The sequence below is a fragment of the Prinia subflava genome, chromosome 6 (genome assembly GCF_021018805.1).
Source record: "Prinia subflava isolate CZ2003 ecotype Zambia chromosome 6, Cam_Psub_1.2, whole genome shotgun sequence".
Classification (NCBI taxonomy): domain Eukaryota; kingdom Metazoa; phylum Chordata; class Aves; order Passeriformes; family Cisticolidae; genus Prinia; species Prinia subflava.
In genome coordinates this window covers 8,234,279-8,251,001 of record NC_086252.1, presented here as the reverse complement: position 1 = coordinate 8,251,001, position 16,723 = coordinate 8,234,279, and the positions used below count along the sequence as shown (strand labels likewise).

The following is a 16,723-nucleotide window of genomic DNA, read 5'->3' as shown; positions in this document are numbered from 1 at the left end:
TAATGAAATCTCTGTGTGCGTGTGTGTGTTTAGAATATGGCGGAGGAAAGATTTAAGGTTTGAGAAGTGAATGTTCCATCCCTTTTTGTGGAAGATGGAATTGATGTTTCTGGAAGAGCAGGTTTACAATATCAGTCAGGAATACCAGAAATCAGCTGTAAGGTAGAACTTATATTCTATGTAAGTATATGAATATGCATTTCATGTTTTTAAAAATGGTCTATCCATAGAGGCAAGACAAGGGGTTATGGGTGCTGTGGGCTCTCCACTGCCTAAAGTTTTGGAAAGATTCTTCTGTACAAGTACTTTAATCAATACAGGCATGTTTCATCCACACAGTCCTTTGGTCTGCTAGAAAGGATGAACAGAAAATCCCCAAAACCAAGGCACACAAGGCCACACAAACCCAACTGTTTGGGATCCACAGAGCACAAAGGTGCTGCTGCTTTACAAAAACCACAATTCTAAAAGTTGGCAGAGTTATGTGCATATATGTGAATGTGTTTGAAGTGACAGAACAAGATAGGACTTTACCTTTTGCTTGTCTCCTAATATCTTGCCTAGTTCTTTGATGTATTTGTTAAAAAACAAAGTGTTTTATTTTCCTCTGAGGCACACTGTACAGGATTTTTTGGAGCTTTCCCTGTTAGTGATCAGTCTTAAATTCAAATGGAGTTTATGTATACAGCTGCTGAGAATAAGGGTGAGGTTCTAATGTCATCTTTTCATAAGTTTTTAATATCAAAATCAGCATGCATTTTTTTTGAAAATCAGTCATATGATAGAGGACTTTGTGACTACTGTACATGGTGAAACTGGCAGCCTAAATCATAAAAACAGCTGCTTTTTCTGATACATTTGTTTCTTCACCCCACACGCTCTTATAAGGAAAAATAGCAGGGTACAAAAATGTGGATAAGAAAACATTCGCTCTGTATTTGGAGCATTTCTTTTTATCTCCCAGGACTGAAAAATGCTCCAAATCAGAGAAAGTGTGTCATTATTGATCAGCTATTAAGTAGATAGGGCTTTTTCCTAATAGCAGCATTTTGATTTAGATGTCTGGCTTGGCTTGACACAGCACTTTCCTGTTCATTATGTGTGTGTGGTTTGAATCCTGCTGAGGGTTCCCTGAGCACAGAGTGCAGCCCCTGTGCTGAAGCAGCCCCAGCATTCCCAGCAGCACCTTCTGTGCTTCCCAGAAATGCTGGCGTTAAATTCCTACATGGATAAGCACAGATCCCCATCCTTCCATGACCTGATGCTCTTTGATGCACAGGGAATTTTGGGGAACTTGTGTTGCAGGGGGAGGAGGAACTAGGTCCCTCTGTTCCTGAGTATTCCTGCCCTCACTTCCACTGTCAGTCTGTCCCTCAAAACTGCTTCCTGCTGCACTTCTGTCTCCAATCTCCACTATTTTTTCTCCTTTGGTCTGTAAGGAGTGCTGAATGTCACCTGTAACTCCTTCCCCTGCTGCAGATTGCCAAATTGAATCCATTTGAGCCACCTTCCTGCTCACATCTGTTTTCTGAAAGGTTTTCATCACTGCCTGGATGGTGTATTCTTGAAACTCAGCCCAAGAAAATAGTTCTTTGTGTAGCAGTTTGGGGATTATATATTAAAAAATGCATAAGCCATAAATCTCTTTTTGTGGCTCACGATAGTGGCAATGCATGTTTCCCTCTGAATCAATTGCAGATTTCATCAGTCCCACTTTATACCTCACCCTGAATTTTTTTTAAGCTCTTATTGTATAAATGTGTAAAGGCTATGATGATTTGTCATTTCCCTAATTTTATCTATCTCCAGAACTTAGATCTGGCTTATTAAAACTGAAAATGTTTTGTTAACAAAAGCTCATTTATTCCTGACAGCTCAACAAAATTGGGGTCTTCTCTGAACCCCTACTCAGACTCCAAGCCTTTATGCTCTGGTGTGTGTGTGACAAAAGCTTCAGGATTATTCCTGTGCTGTTTTATAAAAAAAGGTTGAGAGATTAATCTCTCAGAGCTTTGTCTTAGGCATGGGGGTGTAACTGCCTTAATGAATATTATAATGATATTTTTCACAAAAAAACCAGCAACCTAAACCGCAAGTGTTAAAAATAGTCAAAATCTTGGGTAGGTGATCCTTCATCGTGGCAAGCTCCCCCTGAAGATCTATCAGGTAAATGATGCACATATTTCAAGCTGTCGTAGCAGCTACTTTTACCAAGAAATTCAGTGGACTTCTATTGGAAAAGGAGGAAAGGGAGAATACCACATAAAAGGGGTGACACCACCGGTCCCAGACCTTTCTGTTTTTAATAAACTGCAGCAGTGAATTAAATATCTCTGAGTGTATTCTTACTCAGAGTTTTACAACAGTGCTTAGGATTAACCCTTGAGCTGTTTTCAGTTCCCACAGGTTTATAGCCAGAGATTTGGAAGAAGGATCTCTACTGCCTGAAACAGGACCTTTGCCATTATTCAAATAAAAGAGTTTATTCCCTCCTGAGGGCAAGGTCATCTTGTTGATGTTGCTCAGATAATGGCAGAAACTTGTCTGAAAAAGTACAGCTTAACTATTTTTGATCTGTATTTTTGTGTTTTACCCCCAAACATTTTCCCTGATTTCTTGTTTTTGTTTAGTATGAAAACAATTGAAACAAATGTTTACTTAGAAAATGAAAAGCTCTGTTATTTCTTTTTCAATATTTTAAAACCTTTAAAGATGAAGGCATTCTAGATGGATTGATCTAATTTTCATATCTTGATAGGAGTTACGTTAAAGAGCCAAATTACAGGATACATGGAAACATTTATGGCTGTGCAGCCCTGGGAGCTGTGAGCATGGCTTTGGAAATTCTCTGTAGGACATATTGAGCATTTGATCAAGGACAGTTCATGAATTTCCTATACTTGGATTTTCAGCAAATTCTTCTGGAGGTCATCTCACAAAAACTCTCAGGGAAGCAGAACTGTCCTGAATAAAAAGGAAATTTATTTCACAAGTTTAAAAACAGGTGAAAGGATAGGAATCAAATGTCACTTTGAGAATGGTGAAATTAATTTCTGAGTCCCACAGGGATCTGTGCTGGGACCTAAGATACGAAGATGATCTTGGAAATTGGGGAAGGGGAGTGAGGTGGATGAGTTTGCTAATTAGCAAATGTGAAGAATTACAGGAGAAGGTTCCCGTCTCAGCAGTTGACTTAATGGTGAAGCAGCAGCAGGTGAACACAAAGTAATGCACATAGGAGGAAACAGTCCTAAGATAAGAACAGATAAGAATGTGTCCAATTATCAGTGCTCAGGAAGGAGACCTCGAAGCCACTGTGGTCAGTTTGCTGAAAATTTCTGTACAGTAGTGCCAAAAACAGGAACTAAATGGAAAGAACACAGAATAAACCAGGAAACGGTGCCTTGTGTACCTTCCTTGGGTTCCTGTTCCTTCCCTTTGAGCTGGAAAGGGGCTGAGAGAGGTGGGAAATGTGCTCCAAGGGCTGGAATCTGCACAAGGAATGAGTCGGAGTCTTCATCCTGGCAGGGGAACAGGACAGGGCCACCACGGCTGGTGGCACACTCAGACACAGGGAAGGTGCACTCAGTGTTTGCTTTTAATCACAGCAGTAGAAATAGAAGCAGGAAACAAAATGAAGTCATTTAAGAGCCCAGAAGAGCTTTTCACACAAGGCGTAATTAAATTTTGGAATTCATTGACATAAGAGATTGTGGGTGCGAAAGGTTTGCGTATGTTCAAAAATCAATTACTCACACGGGAAAAAACCCATCCATGGATTCTTCTTATGCACAAAGAAATCCTGAGCCACAGGGTATGTCTGGAGGGTTTAATAAAAGAATCACTCCACATACTTTTTCTTATTATTTTATTAAGAATCCCTTACTAGTTACATAAAATGTTACAGATGGACTCTTAGTCTGAAGCCATATGTCCATGCTTAAAGGAAACAGAATTGTACTAGTTTATATCTGAGATTTGGCCAAAAAAATCCGAGATGAACTCTGTATTTTTCATTTATGTAACGTATCAATGACCCCAAGAGATGGTGAATGTGTTGAGGTATTTATACAGAATCAGAAAAAACAAATAAGGATGCTGTTAAAAAATAAATAAATGTTGAAAATGGTATGAATTTGGAAAATTGCAAAATATTCTCCCCTGAATCTGTCTTACTGTATTTTGAAAGCAGTCATCTAGGCTTACATATTTTTACTGATGAACTCATAAATAAGCTACAAAAAGTAGGAATTTATTTGAAAGTCTTATTTGCTTTCCTATGGGGCACAGCTACTTCCTATCTCCCTTTCTTTTGACAGTGTATCCATACATGGCCACTTCATCTATAACATGTCAGAAAACCGTGCAGAGCAAAAATATGAACCTTTCCAAAGATCATTTTTGTTCATATGTGTTTTATGTTTGTATGTACTGGTGAGGCCACACCTCGAGTGCTGTGTCCAGCTGTGTCCCCTCAGTTCAGGAAGGACATTGAGTGCTGTGTCCAGTTTGTCCCCTCAGTTCAGGAAGGACATTGAGTGCTGTGTCCAGTTTGTCCCCTCAGTTTAGGAAGGACACTGAGTGCTGTGTCCAGTTTGTCCCCTCAGTTTAGGAAGGACATTGAGTGCTGTGTCCAGCTGTGTCCCCTCAGTTTAGGAAGGACATTGAGTGCTGTGTCCAGCTGTGTCCCCTCAGTTTAGGAAGGACATTGAGTGCTGTGTGCAGCTGTGTCCCCTCAGTTTAGGAAGGACACTGAGACTCTTCAGCACATCCAGAGGAACCAGCAAGGCTGGTGAGGGGCTTGGAGCTCAACTCCTGTGAGGAAGTCCTGAAGGAGCTGGGGGTGTTTATCCTGGAGAAAAGGAGACTCAGGGGTGACCTCATCATTCTCCACAACTCCCTGAAAGGTGGCTGTGGTCAGATGGGGTTGGGCTCTTTCTCCAGGCAGCAGCTGGCAGAACAAAAGGACGCAGTCCTAAGTTGCACCAAGGGAAGTTTAGGTTGGATATTAGGAAAAAGTTTTTCACAGAAAAAATAATAAAGTACTAGACTCGTCTGCCCGTGGAGGTGGTGGAGTCACCATCCCTGGATGTGTTTAAATAAAAACTGGATGTGGTGCCATGGTTTAGTTGAGGTGTTAGGACTGGGTTGCACTCGATGATCTTGAGGGTCTCTTCCATCCTGGTGATGCTCTGAATTCTGTGAATCTTAAGGTAAAAGTCAACACTTGCAACTTAAACCTGTCTTTCTAAAGAGAGTTAAATTACTTTGCTTGAGCATTTCTCCCCCTGTCCTGTCTCAGAGCTGTTTGTTTCCCTCGAGCAGTGGCACCCAGCTGGTGACATCGAGCGGTGACACCACGGTGCGGATCTGGGACCTGTCGCGGCGCGGCTGCCTCCTTGTGCTGCGCGGCCACTCCCGCGCCGTGCGCGGCTGCTCCTGGCACTCCTGCGGGGACTTCGTGGCCTCTGCCTCCACGGATGGCACCAGCAAGATCTGGGATGTGAACAGGTACAGGGCTCTGTGGGCGCTAATTGATACCTGCATTAATAACCCGTGTCGTGTTCTAGCTCCCCATCGATTTGTGGAGTTCACTCAGGGAGCAGAGGGAGATCAAAGACAGCTGGAAAAATCAGCCTCTGGTGGGATTTACCAGATAAAGGGAGCTGGGGAGGACTTAAATTAACATAGTGCCAAAAAGGAACTATTTGCTTTCACTTGGTATCTGTTATTCTTCATGCTAGTTCTTTTTTAAGCTTCAAAATGTAATTTAAACAAGTAACTGAGTGAAACTTCCAGTAAGTTTGCTGTATACTGTTTCAAGCTCATAAGTACACAACACACTTTAAGGTTAGCCAAGTGGAAATTTATTTTAGTCATTATCTGTGTTTCAGCAAGGTGACTCTTGATTAATAAATCAACATATACCTTCTTTATTATCCAGGCAAATGCATTTTTATGAAGGTGCTTTAGCAATATCAGTGTATTTGTGCTTACCAGTTAATTATTAGTTCCTTAACTCTCTCCAGTCATCTTCAGTTTTTGATTAACTTATACCTTAAAGGAATGGGATGGATTTATCTCTTTCCAAACTATCTCTGTATGAATTAGACTCCTGAATTACCATACTGTACTAGGTCTGATTTTTAACAGCTGAGTGTCCTCAGAAGTTTCCAGTCCTATAGGCCTTTTCCCTGGTTCTTTAATATCCACTCCTAGTGGATTTTTCCATTTCCTATCGGTCTTTTTCTTCCTTTGCATTTGAATGAGATAAAATACCCCTTCATGATTGCTGGCCACTGCAGGGGAAGAAGCTTCACTGAAAAGGCAAGGGAAAATTTCTTCTTCTGTTCCTTTTTCCTAAATCCCTCCCACTCTATTGCAGTTGCAGCCCTTATTGGAGATTTTCAAACTGTTGCAATTCATCCAGATTCCACTGAGAGTTAATTAAAACTCTGTCAGCATCGGATTTCCAGTCTTGCTTTCAAACCCTGACTTGAGGAAGCATTAAATGATATGGATATTGTTTTCAAAACGGGATAACTAACCTATCCTTTCATGAATTATTCCAAATTATTTTGGAAAAATATCCCCAAACAACTGTTTAAGGTTTGGCAAAGTTGAAGCCAGCTGAGAGATGACTTTTATAACAGAACTGGCCAGCTAGCCCTGAGAACAGGTTAAGCTCCCACCATTACTATCAGTAATAAGCATTAATGGTCAGTGTTTTCCTTAGGAAACAGCAAAAATCTAATGTATTGGTGCCTCTTTTCTTAACCTTTTGTGTATTTCTAGTGCTTTGATCATCCTTTATGGCATATTCATGACCTTTAAGAAATAATACTAACAGCAGCTTTAGTTTTGTGTCAGAATGGGTTTGAATTTGCATAGACAAAGGTTTTGTTTAGACAGTTGAAAATGCTTTCTCTACTGAGGAAGCTTTTGTAGTCAGAGGAATCAAAGCAAACCTTCACCACCAACCCATGGAGCCTCCCACTCACACTCATCACCAACTCCCCTTTCTGCCTCCAGTCTATCCGAGCTGTGCTTTGCCTCTGAAAATAAGAGAGCAACATCCCAGCCATGATGGGAAATGCTGACTGTCCCTGCAGAGTCATTGAAACACCAAAAATCGTGCAAAATCTCAGTGGCTACGGGCAGCAAGAAGTGATATAAAAATGTGACATGGTCTGATTAAAATAAAGTGCATTTTTCCCCCATCCCCACAGAACGGGCTCATCCAGGTGCCAGTGTCAGCTTTCCCCCTCTCCAGGTGCCACAAGCTCTGAGCAGGGACAGAGCCCAGGAGAACATTCTTGTGGGAGGATAATAATCAGTGATCACCATCAATCTAGTGGGTTTATTCTTTCCACTAACAAGGAATTAAGATTTTATAAATGAGAGCTGTCTTCCTTCCTTAATATTACACATTTGGATGGATGCCTGCTTTCAAATTGAATGGGCCTGGAAAGCAGCAGATTGTAGGGGAAGAAAAGCAAGAAGGATATCAGAGTTATCACTGCCACTTCTCTGGAAGAGGTATGTTTGAAATAAACGCTACAAATAAAACTACATCCATTTCTGTGGCGGGTGACAGTTGTTTTTTATTTCCGAGTTTCAAAAAAGCCTCTTTTCTACATTAGGAACACACTTTTCTCTAAATGTTGCTTTTGGAAAATGTGCATCATTCTCTATGGTTGTGTCAAGAAACTGGGGAGGCAATTTGCTGGTTTTTAGCACCACAATCCAAGGTGCAATTTGCACAATCATCAAAGCCATTATTGGAGTCCAAGGAATACAAGATGCAACATGTCTTTAATAGGAAAAGGTTGCCAGCAGTTTTAATAAATTACATAATTGTTTGTCAATAATAAGGAAGTTCTGGCTACTAAATATTTGAATTTTATTTTCTTAGAATGTGAAATTACTGCTGGGATTTTTGTTTGTTTGGGGTTGTTTTGTTATTCACAAATGTTTTTCTTCTGTGTATACTGAAAGTTTCAATCACAAATGACATTCGCACCAGGAGGATAACGTGAGGTAGCTTTGTAGTAACCTGTGTTCTTCTGGACAACTTGTGTGCCTTCTATTTAAAGGTACAAGCTGAGTTTAAGAAATAAAACAAAAGCAAAGAAACAAAAATCCAAGCCCCTTCCTTTTTTCCCTGGAAACACGGACACAAGCTGAGACACAGCCATGATCTGAGTTACTGAAGGACTTGAGGACTTGAGTTACTTGAGGACTGAGTTCTGCTGTTGGAACTTCCTGATGCTCCCTGCTGGGATAATTGGTTCCTTTGAAAGGAAATAAAAAATAAAATCATGTAACATTGGGATGGGGAGTGCAGGGAACAAAAGGTGACTCATGTGCTGTCCAGAAAAAATTAAACCAAAACAAAACAGCAAAACAGGGACATACCTGCTACCTTCAAAATTATCCCCACTTCTTTATGATTGTGGAAGTTGGAAGTTGGAGAAGAAAGGGAGGGGTTTATAATTTGTGGCCAGGATTTTATTCAGCAGCACAGCTCAGGTTGAAAATATACAGCCAGTTATGTTCCAGCACAGCCGGCAGTTCCAGGGGTGTTTTCTGAGACCGTAAATTCAGCACTGTCAAAGTCATTTTGGCAGGATTAATTTCAATTATCCCGTGGTAAATATCATCAGAGATTTACAGCCTGATCCCTGATATGCAAATCAAAGTGAGCATCGTACATCTCGTGTAAACACAGGCGGTTGTTTCGCTTTGCAGACATATGCTCCAAAGCGAATGTTAAATGCAAACATTGTCATTGATGCTCGGAGCTTGAGAAATTGTTCGCAGCAGTCAGAACAGTCAGGAGTGGTTTTCTCCAGTTGATCCATTCTGCACTCATTAACCAGTTCTTAATTTTTCTCCACTTCCTTTCAGTGGGACAAAATACATGGAATTAGGCCAGCAAGAGATGCGTTTGTGCTGTCCTGCAGCAGAGCCCAGGGTGAGGAAGTGTTGGTGAACTGGAGCCATTTCTGGCTGCTGGTCCACAATCCATCATTCATTAATTTTCCTTTTCCATTAACTCAGCAATTTTTGTCTATTCATGGACATTTCGTCCATAATCAATTCTGATTTGAAAAATTCAAAATGCACATTTACCTCAGTCTTCAGTCATTTCTGGTATCCATTGGTGGATTTGTCAAGGTGCAAATTTTAGGAGTGACTAATTGTGATTATTGTTAATTGTCCTGTACAACCTCTAGGATAGTGTCCTGTCAGTGAGGTGTTAATATATTGTTTTACTTGTTTCCCAATATACAAAAAAATAGTTGATATCTTTTTCTTCTCTGCAACAAGACCAGACATTTTCACTTCTCTGCCCAAGTGTCAGATGTATCTGACATTAATTACTAGTTTGTATTAATAAATCCTTCTTTTCCTCCAAAGCCCCTGTTAAAGTCTTCTGTTGTTCTGACTTCTCTCCACTTGGTAAGTGCTCTTTATAGTTTTGTTTCTTCTCATAAGAAGCATTAAATTTTGGAAAGTTTAGGGTTATTATTTAAAGAAATCAAGCAGGGATGGATTTTGTTTAATTAGAAGCCCCTTGTCAGCTATGGCTTTCCTTGGAATGATGCCATGCAATGATGGCACTGCATGTGTTTTATTAATACACACCCTGAGTGACTGCAGTGCAATTGTTGATTTTAAATTGCTGTTATACTTTGAGGTGTTGGGGTTTTTTGGGGTTTTTTTTCTCTGGTTTCACTAAAGTAATGATTTTAGGTTGCTGGAGTTGCCAAGTGGAACTGGTTACACTCTTTGCTTTGTGCCATCAGAGCCCAGGGTTTAGCCTGGCTTCTCCTGCCACCCTTGACATTCCCATCCTTGTTTCTTTTTCTTCCCTTTCCCCTAAGCAATGGACAGCTTTGAAATGCAACATTTACTCGCAGATTTGTAGGGTTTTTTACCACACCAAACACATCCATATCAGGATTCTAAAAAATCACCTCTGAAGGAGTCCCAAAGATTTTCTAGTTTCAAACAGTTAGGATCAGGGTGAGTGTGTGTGGCAAGTCCTTGTCCAGATTCCCCTTTGGAGGTGACACTTGTCTGCCTGGCTGGGACACAAGCCACAAACTCTTCTGGCCAGATCCCATGTGTAATTCATTCCAGTAAAAGTGGAGCTGATCTATTTTCAGAGAAGACAAATGTCCTCCAGGAAATTAGAAGGCAGGTAGAAGAACTGAGAGGAAATGTGGAAGGACCATTTTTGGGTAGTTTGTAATGTCTCTCCTGACAGCACAGCAGGAAGTGCTTGCCATTTTGATAAAGGAGAATTCCCTTTGGAATCCTCCAAGGAGCACTGGAGAGACAAGCTGCTATTAATCCTTCAAATCAAAATTAGGCCTATGCCCAAGTCTCCAAATTTATAATTATGCTACAATTCCATAACACATTTTTCAGGATCAGGAAAGTCTAAAATCTCGTTCTTAGAATTCCCAGAGAGCCAATTGGGAAAAATCAATTTGAAAATGTGAATTATCAAGGAAAAAATTATATTCAAAGTAGAGCTATTCAGTTAAGGGGAAGATATGACTAAATCTTCATAATACTGGATGAGATGGAGCTTGAAGTACAAAACTTTTCAGGAAGTGTAAATTGATTTACAGGAGCTTAAGTTGTGAACTTAAATCACATTGTGGATTTAATATGAGACAACATGCATCTGTAATGAGAAATGTTCATTATGGTCACATATCTGCAGGTCCCAAAGGTCAGAAAAATCTTAGCTGGTTCCCATGGAGTGCCTAGGCTGGGCAAGCCATACCCTGATTTCGTGGTGAAATTAAAAAAAAAAGGTGAAGGTCTTTACTGGAGGCCATGGGGTGAGTTACACTGAAGGCATCATTAAATTCTGACTTTCCATTCCTTGGGGGCGTTAAACATCTGTCAAGATTCGTTGTCTCCAAATCTTCCTACTGGGTGGGAAGAAAGAAAATCAGTATTGGATTTTCAGTAATCATATAGATCCATGAGAAATAGATGTTTGTGTGATTATTAATTACTCTGTAAAACATGACAGGAGTTGTGTGTCTTCTGCTGAAGTATTTGTACTGGTGGCTGTTGCCTTCTGGTCTAGATAAATCCACATTCCCTCTGCTTTTACTGGAATCATCTGTGGCAATTCAGCCCATGCACAGGAGGCATATTTGAAGATCTTAGAGGTTAAAGTGATCATTTTTTCTTTTTAATTCAGAATATCTTGACTTTTTTCTTTTCTAAAGAGTTGAATACACAGAAATGTAAGTGCTTTGCTTTTCTGATTTCTGCTACTGGTCTTGAACTGCACAGCACAGGTGTTGATTAATGGAGGGGGAAAAATCAAGTTACTACTTTATTTTTTTAAAGACTGAAGCTGAAAATGGAGCTGCTTCCTAAAATGTCTGAGTTCTGCAAATATTTCTAAGTAGGCTTACCTGAACTCTGCCATAATTAGCAACATAATATTTCCTCTATGAAAAGATAGTTGAGAAAGTTGCACTTGATTTACATAAAAGGGTGTATCATTTTCTGATCTCAGAAGTTTCCTTGCTTCCATTGTTTCAGCATCCAGTATGGCTTGGAAAAAACATACTGGATGCAATTTTAGGGGGGTTTTGTGTTCCAGTTCTCCTCCTTTAGGCCAGATCTCCTAAATTCTGTGTAGCTGGCTGCGAGGCTCCTGTTGGACAGCAGGAAGCTTTGTGGGAGCTGGTGAGGAAATGTGCTCCTCTGGAAGCTGAACACCCTTGTGCTTGGTGTCCCTCACTTGTCCAAACACCTCCTGGAGTCCCTGGAAGCTGCTTCAGGAGCAGGAGGAATGAGGGAGGTAAAACTTCCACCAAATCCTCACCAGAGCAGCTGGCAGGTCCAAGAAGCTGAGTCTGCTGGGATTGTGTGCACTGCAGGAAGCTCAGGCGATGTTTTTTTCTCTCTTTGACAACGTGCAAGTTGAATTCTTTGTCTTATTTGCAAGTGTGCAGGTATTATAACCTGCAAAATGTTACTCAGATCTTGACAGGGTGTTTCCACCGTCCTACATTCAGAATTCAGATGCAGAGGATCAGCACTGCAGGCACTCAGCACAGTTGAAGTCAGATTAGTTTTCCACTCCACATCCAGGCTCATTATCCAGTTGTTTTCTTGCTCCCTCATGTTACAGTCACTCATTACTGGCAGGCTTTCCTTCACCTAAGCTGTTTTCCTAGAAATACTGACTTACAGTATCTGCACCAATCCAGAAACTAAATGTACCAACAGAGTAATCCACAGAGCAGTGAAAACTGTCAGATATTATTACAGAGCCCAGGGAGGACAACAGCTCATTGAAATGATGCATCTCCATCCCTCCCATCTCCTGTCAGCACCAGTTAATGCAAATTTTACACACACAGGCTGGGATCCACCATCAGCTGGAGCAGGGAATTGGAGGTTATTTCCCTGCTTGTCTCCCAGTGAACTGAAAAGAACAGGAATACAACTTACTGTTCATAACCAGCAGGCACGTCCACATATCCACCTCAGTGTGGACTGGTTTTAGCTGCTGATGTCCCCTGGTTTGAAATTAGATGCCTTGGTCATTTGATTGCAAAGTAAAAGTCTGCTCTAGTGGATGCCTTAATACCTGTAAATTCCTCTTGTGATTGCTTTGAGTTCTTGTCCTCTGGCTCCAGGCACTCTTCAGACATGTCTCTGTGTGTGTCTGTATGATGCTTTCGGAGTTTATATTGATTTTTTTAAGGGTTCAGATGTTACACAAGGTTATTTTCTCTCCAAGTGCTGGAACTCTCGTTGTGCATCCTGTTAGAGCAAACTCTGTTCATCTTTGATTAGCCTCAGCTGGAAAATGAACACAAGTCCCATCTCAGTCCTTTAACAATTAATTCTTGCATGCAAAGAAAGCGCCCTGGGTCTTTAATTGATGTTGGAAGACACTGAATTGTGTTTGTACTCCCTTAAAACGTGAATAAATAGCATTTCCAGCCCAACAGTGATTTCTTTGTGGCAGCTTTGAAGAACCTGGGGCTCATTTCTGTCCTCACCCTTTACACTTCCCTGAGTGAGTGAGTCAGACCTCACACAGGTGACGCAGCTTCTTTGAGCCCTGTGTGGGTTGTTCTTGAGGCAGATCTCCAAATCCTCAACAACTGAGAGCTGCAGGCTCTGTTCCTCATGATCCCAGTGGTTAAACCTGTGAATGCAGCAGAAATGACCACTCTGACACTGCCCAGGAAAGTAAGAGGGCTTTGCCTTGATGGAGGTGAAGATCAGGGTGAAGCAAATAAAAATGTTGGCACTTCTGCACTTTTCAATATTTGTAGGTTTCTTGATGTGAATTGAGACACATCATCACACAAGAATCTTGTTGTAGGCTGACCAATCTCTTTCCCAGCCAGGAATCAATTCACCATCTGCAAGGCAATTTTTATGCATCTATTTACTGAAGCCAGAGCCTGCAAAGGCGTGTGTGTCTGCGAGAAACCTATTAAATATGTATTGGAATTATCCACTTGATGCAAACCCAATGAATTTCTTTGTACTTTAGTGTCTCTTTCAAGCACATTTCTGTCACCAACACAAACATTCTAGATAGCGGAATCTTAATACGGAGACTGCAGTAAAATGTCAACAAAAATTGTGAATTATTTAATACAGAGCAGACGATCACAGGGGGTTTCTGTGGCACAAAGGACACAGGAGTCTGCTGCACGCTGGGAACATAGCTGTAGCCAGGCTCATATCCCTGCTCTGAAATTCAGAACAAAAAATAAAAATACTGTGTGTGATTTGCAGTCATGTTCTGCTCCTTTAAAAGCCCTCCTTAGATTTTTTTCTGTAATCTCAGGGTTTGTTTCATAGTAATGCAGATGTTAGCTGACTTTGGAAGGTTAAGATTGAAGTTTGAGTTTGGAGACACTGCAGTACTAGGTGTGAAGTTAGCATCTGGCACTGTGGGTTGATGAAAACCTAATTCTGAGTGTGTCAGCCTTCGAAGTGATCCCTATCAGGTTATCAGTCAGGGCTTGGCAGGACTTTGATTACATATTCAGCACCTTCAACAATTGTAAACTGAGCTTTGCTGTGTGCTGCTGAAGATTTGAGTAGTGATTGCAAAGGGCTCCCTTTCCCTGGAGTACAGTGGATACTGTCTCATCCAGTGACACTTATTTTGGGATTAGACAGATGTAATCATATTGATATAAAATTGTGCTGTTAACAGGGAAAGCTGGGACAAAAGGGAATGTGAACCAAACTGTTCACATCTAGGGAAGGAGGAGACTAAACCACTACTCTTACATTTTGTGCTTGTGTTTCGAGTTAACCTTTCCCTTCCTCCAGCTGTTGGCAAAGGGAAATCCAGCCCTTTTCCAGCTCTGTGTGTGGAGAACGGGGGTGGTGCATAATCTAAAAATGGTGAGAAAGCAGCAGGTCAGAGTGGTGGGAGGTGTCCCTGGGAATTGAGCTCTTCCCCTTGTGTGTTCAGTCACTGATCTAACAAACTGCAGCTCCAGTGGGTGGACCAGGCTCTTTAGCCTTCACTCCAGCTTGTTAGAGAACCTCCAATGACTCTGTTTTTGTTGTGGCTCCATGCCTAAGAGCACAGCAAATCCATTATTCAGAATTCCTTCCCAAGTTCACAAAGCCATTGAATAGTGCTGCATAACTCCTTAAAGCTGCCACCCTCTCAAATCCATTTTATTTGGACAAAGAGAGAAGCTCTGCACTGGAGAAAACCAATTTGAAAGCACACTGAAATTCATTTTCCTCACTTAAATATTGAAGTGCTTTTATTTATTGCATCTTAGCCTTGTTGTACTGTTTTCAAAAAGAATTTGCTTGTTTAATAGGTCTAAAGAAGTTTCAGTAAATTTAAAATGTGGAGGAAAATAAACTAACACCTGACAAGTGTCACAGTGCTTTTTCTGCACATGGGTTGGGATTAAAGACATAAAAGAAATATATTAAAATAAATTTTAAAATACTAAATAATTTTTTTAAAATTTAAAAGATAGTGAAATTATGAGGTGCCAGTACTGCTTTCTCTATCCTGTATAGAATTTCATCACTAAAAGCTAGACCAGCAAATGGATTGTGAGGAAAAATACTGGTGGAGTTTGGGTTTTTTGAGAGGTGCAGGGGGTTTGCTGGATTTGGGGTTGGTGGGTTTTTTTGAGGGCTGAAAGTTTATTTAAGCCAGTTTTATGGCAACTTTGTGGACATAATTGAGCTCTGTAGATTTATTCTGCTGGCTCCCTGTATAGTTCTTGTGTCAGTCTTTCCCTTCTGTTGGTTGTTTCCCAGCAGTGGTGATTTTTTGGGTTTCTGTTTTGAAGAAAGACAAAAATTTTGTGCTAGTGCAGACCTGGGTCATCCCTCATACAATTTAACATACACCCAGAGATGGATCTTTCAAAGATGAACCTGAGGGGCCGATTGAAAATATCTTGGTGCTTCCACATTGTCCTGAGGGAAAATCCCATTATTTGGGTACCCGACAGCTGCAGGAATCTCCGACTCTGCCTTGTCCAGGCAGTTTGGAAATCTCATATGTGAATTTATAATATGTAAATTTGTAAATATCATGTGTAAATATGTAAATTTATAGAGAATATGACACGGTAGAGCTTTATGGGATGTGCACAGTAGGCTTTGGCGAGGTATTTTAGGCTTTAGTGTCACAGGAGTGGCATTTTTTAAAAGTGTGCTGTTATCCACTGTTACAGACTTAACTCTTGTAAAAAACAATGATTTCTTACATTGTCTGGGAGTTTTCAGAAGAAATACATCAGATCAGCCTCACAAAGAAAATATGTGTTGCAGCATAACGTAATCAGTTTATCTGGTCTTCTGGTGTGAATATATTTGGTGCAAATATATCTATCTCTATATATAATAATATATTTTGGTTTTCATGATCACATTTGTTATTTTCTGCATTATGTCTCACCAGTTGTGCCTATAATGCCATATTCTTTCTTTATTAACGCGATTGTGTAGAAGAGCGAAATAAATGATGGCAAGGAAGAGAAAGAAAGAAATAACAAATTATTCAGGGTGGTTGGACTGCACCATAAAGGGGATCTAAATGTGAAGTGCAGATGGCTCATCTTCTCCACAGTATTTTATTTGAACAGAAAAAGCCTAAAACTGTAAAATAACCTGTTCAAATAGTTCTCACATAAGATACAGGGACAAAACTTGGATCACTTAACCATGATCCATCAAAACATGTGTGCTGTTGTCTTTCAGAGGCAAGGAAGGATTGAGACATCTGCATTTACTAGTTCAGGGTTAGCCTGGAAAGGCAGTAGTGTTAGAGGTAAAGTTTTTGTTATTAAAAAACCCAAAAGTAGACACAAATAATAAGATCATGGCAGCTTCATAGAGATGTGGAGCAGGCCGTGGGCTTGGCTCTGGTGTCAGCTGCTGTGGTAACTGAGGAGTGTCACAGAGGACACGGAAAGAACCACACGAGGACACGCTGGCGAGCGAAGCAGGAAAAAGGGACGAGTTTATTTACAAAACTCAGTTTTATACATTTCCTATGGGGCCTGTGGATTGGAGGATTTCCACCTCTCAATCCACATTGGTCAAGCCAACTGTCAATCAACTTTTTCCTCCCACCTAGAAATATGTAAACAATAAAAGAGTTAGCAAAACATGGCCATTGTTTATAGTAGAAAGTGTGATAAAGTAAAATTTCTGA

General features: G+C 40.6%; 1 protein-coding gene across 4 annotated transcripts in view; it reads left to right on the top strand.

The window, feature by feature from the left end:
• Window positions 1-16,723, top strand: part of SPAG16 (sperm associated antigen 16) — a 362,296-nt gene that overhangs the window by 187,790 nt on the left and 157,783 nt on the right. For 3 of the 4 annotated variants that reach the window (XM_063400108.1, XM_063400106.1, XM_063400105.1), the window contains exon 12: window positions 5,326-5,511. The exons of the other annotated variant lie outside the window; for it this stretch is intronic. In XM_063400108.1, the coding sequence (XP_063256178.1) occupies window positions 5,326-5,511 (186 nt within the window). The remainder of the gene's footprint in view (window positions 1-5,325; window positions 5,512-16,723) is intronic. 4 annotated transcript variants of the gene reach the window in all.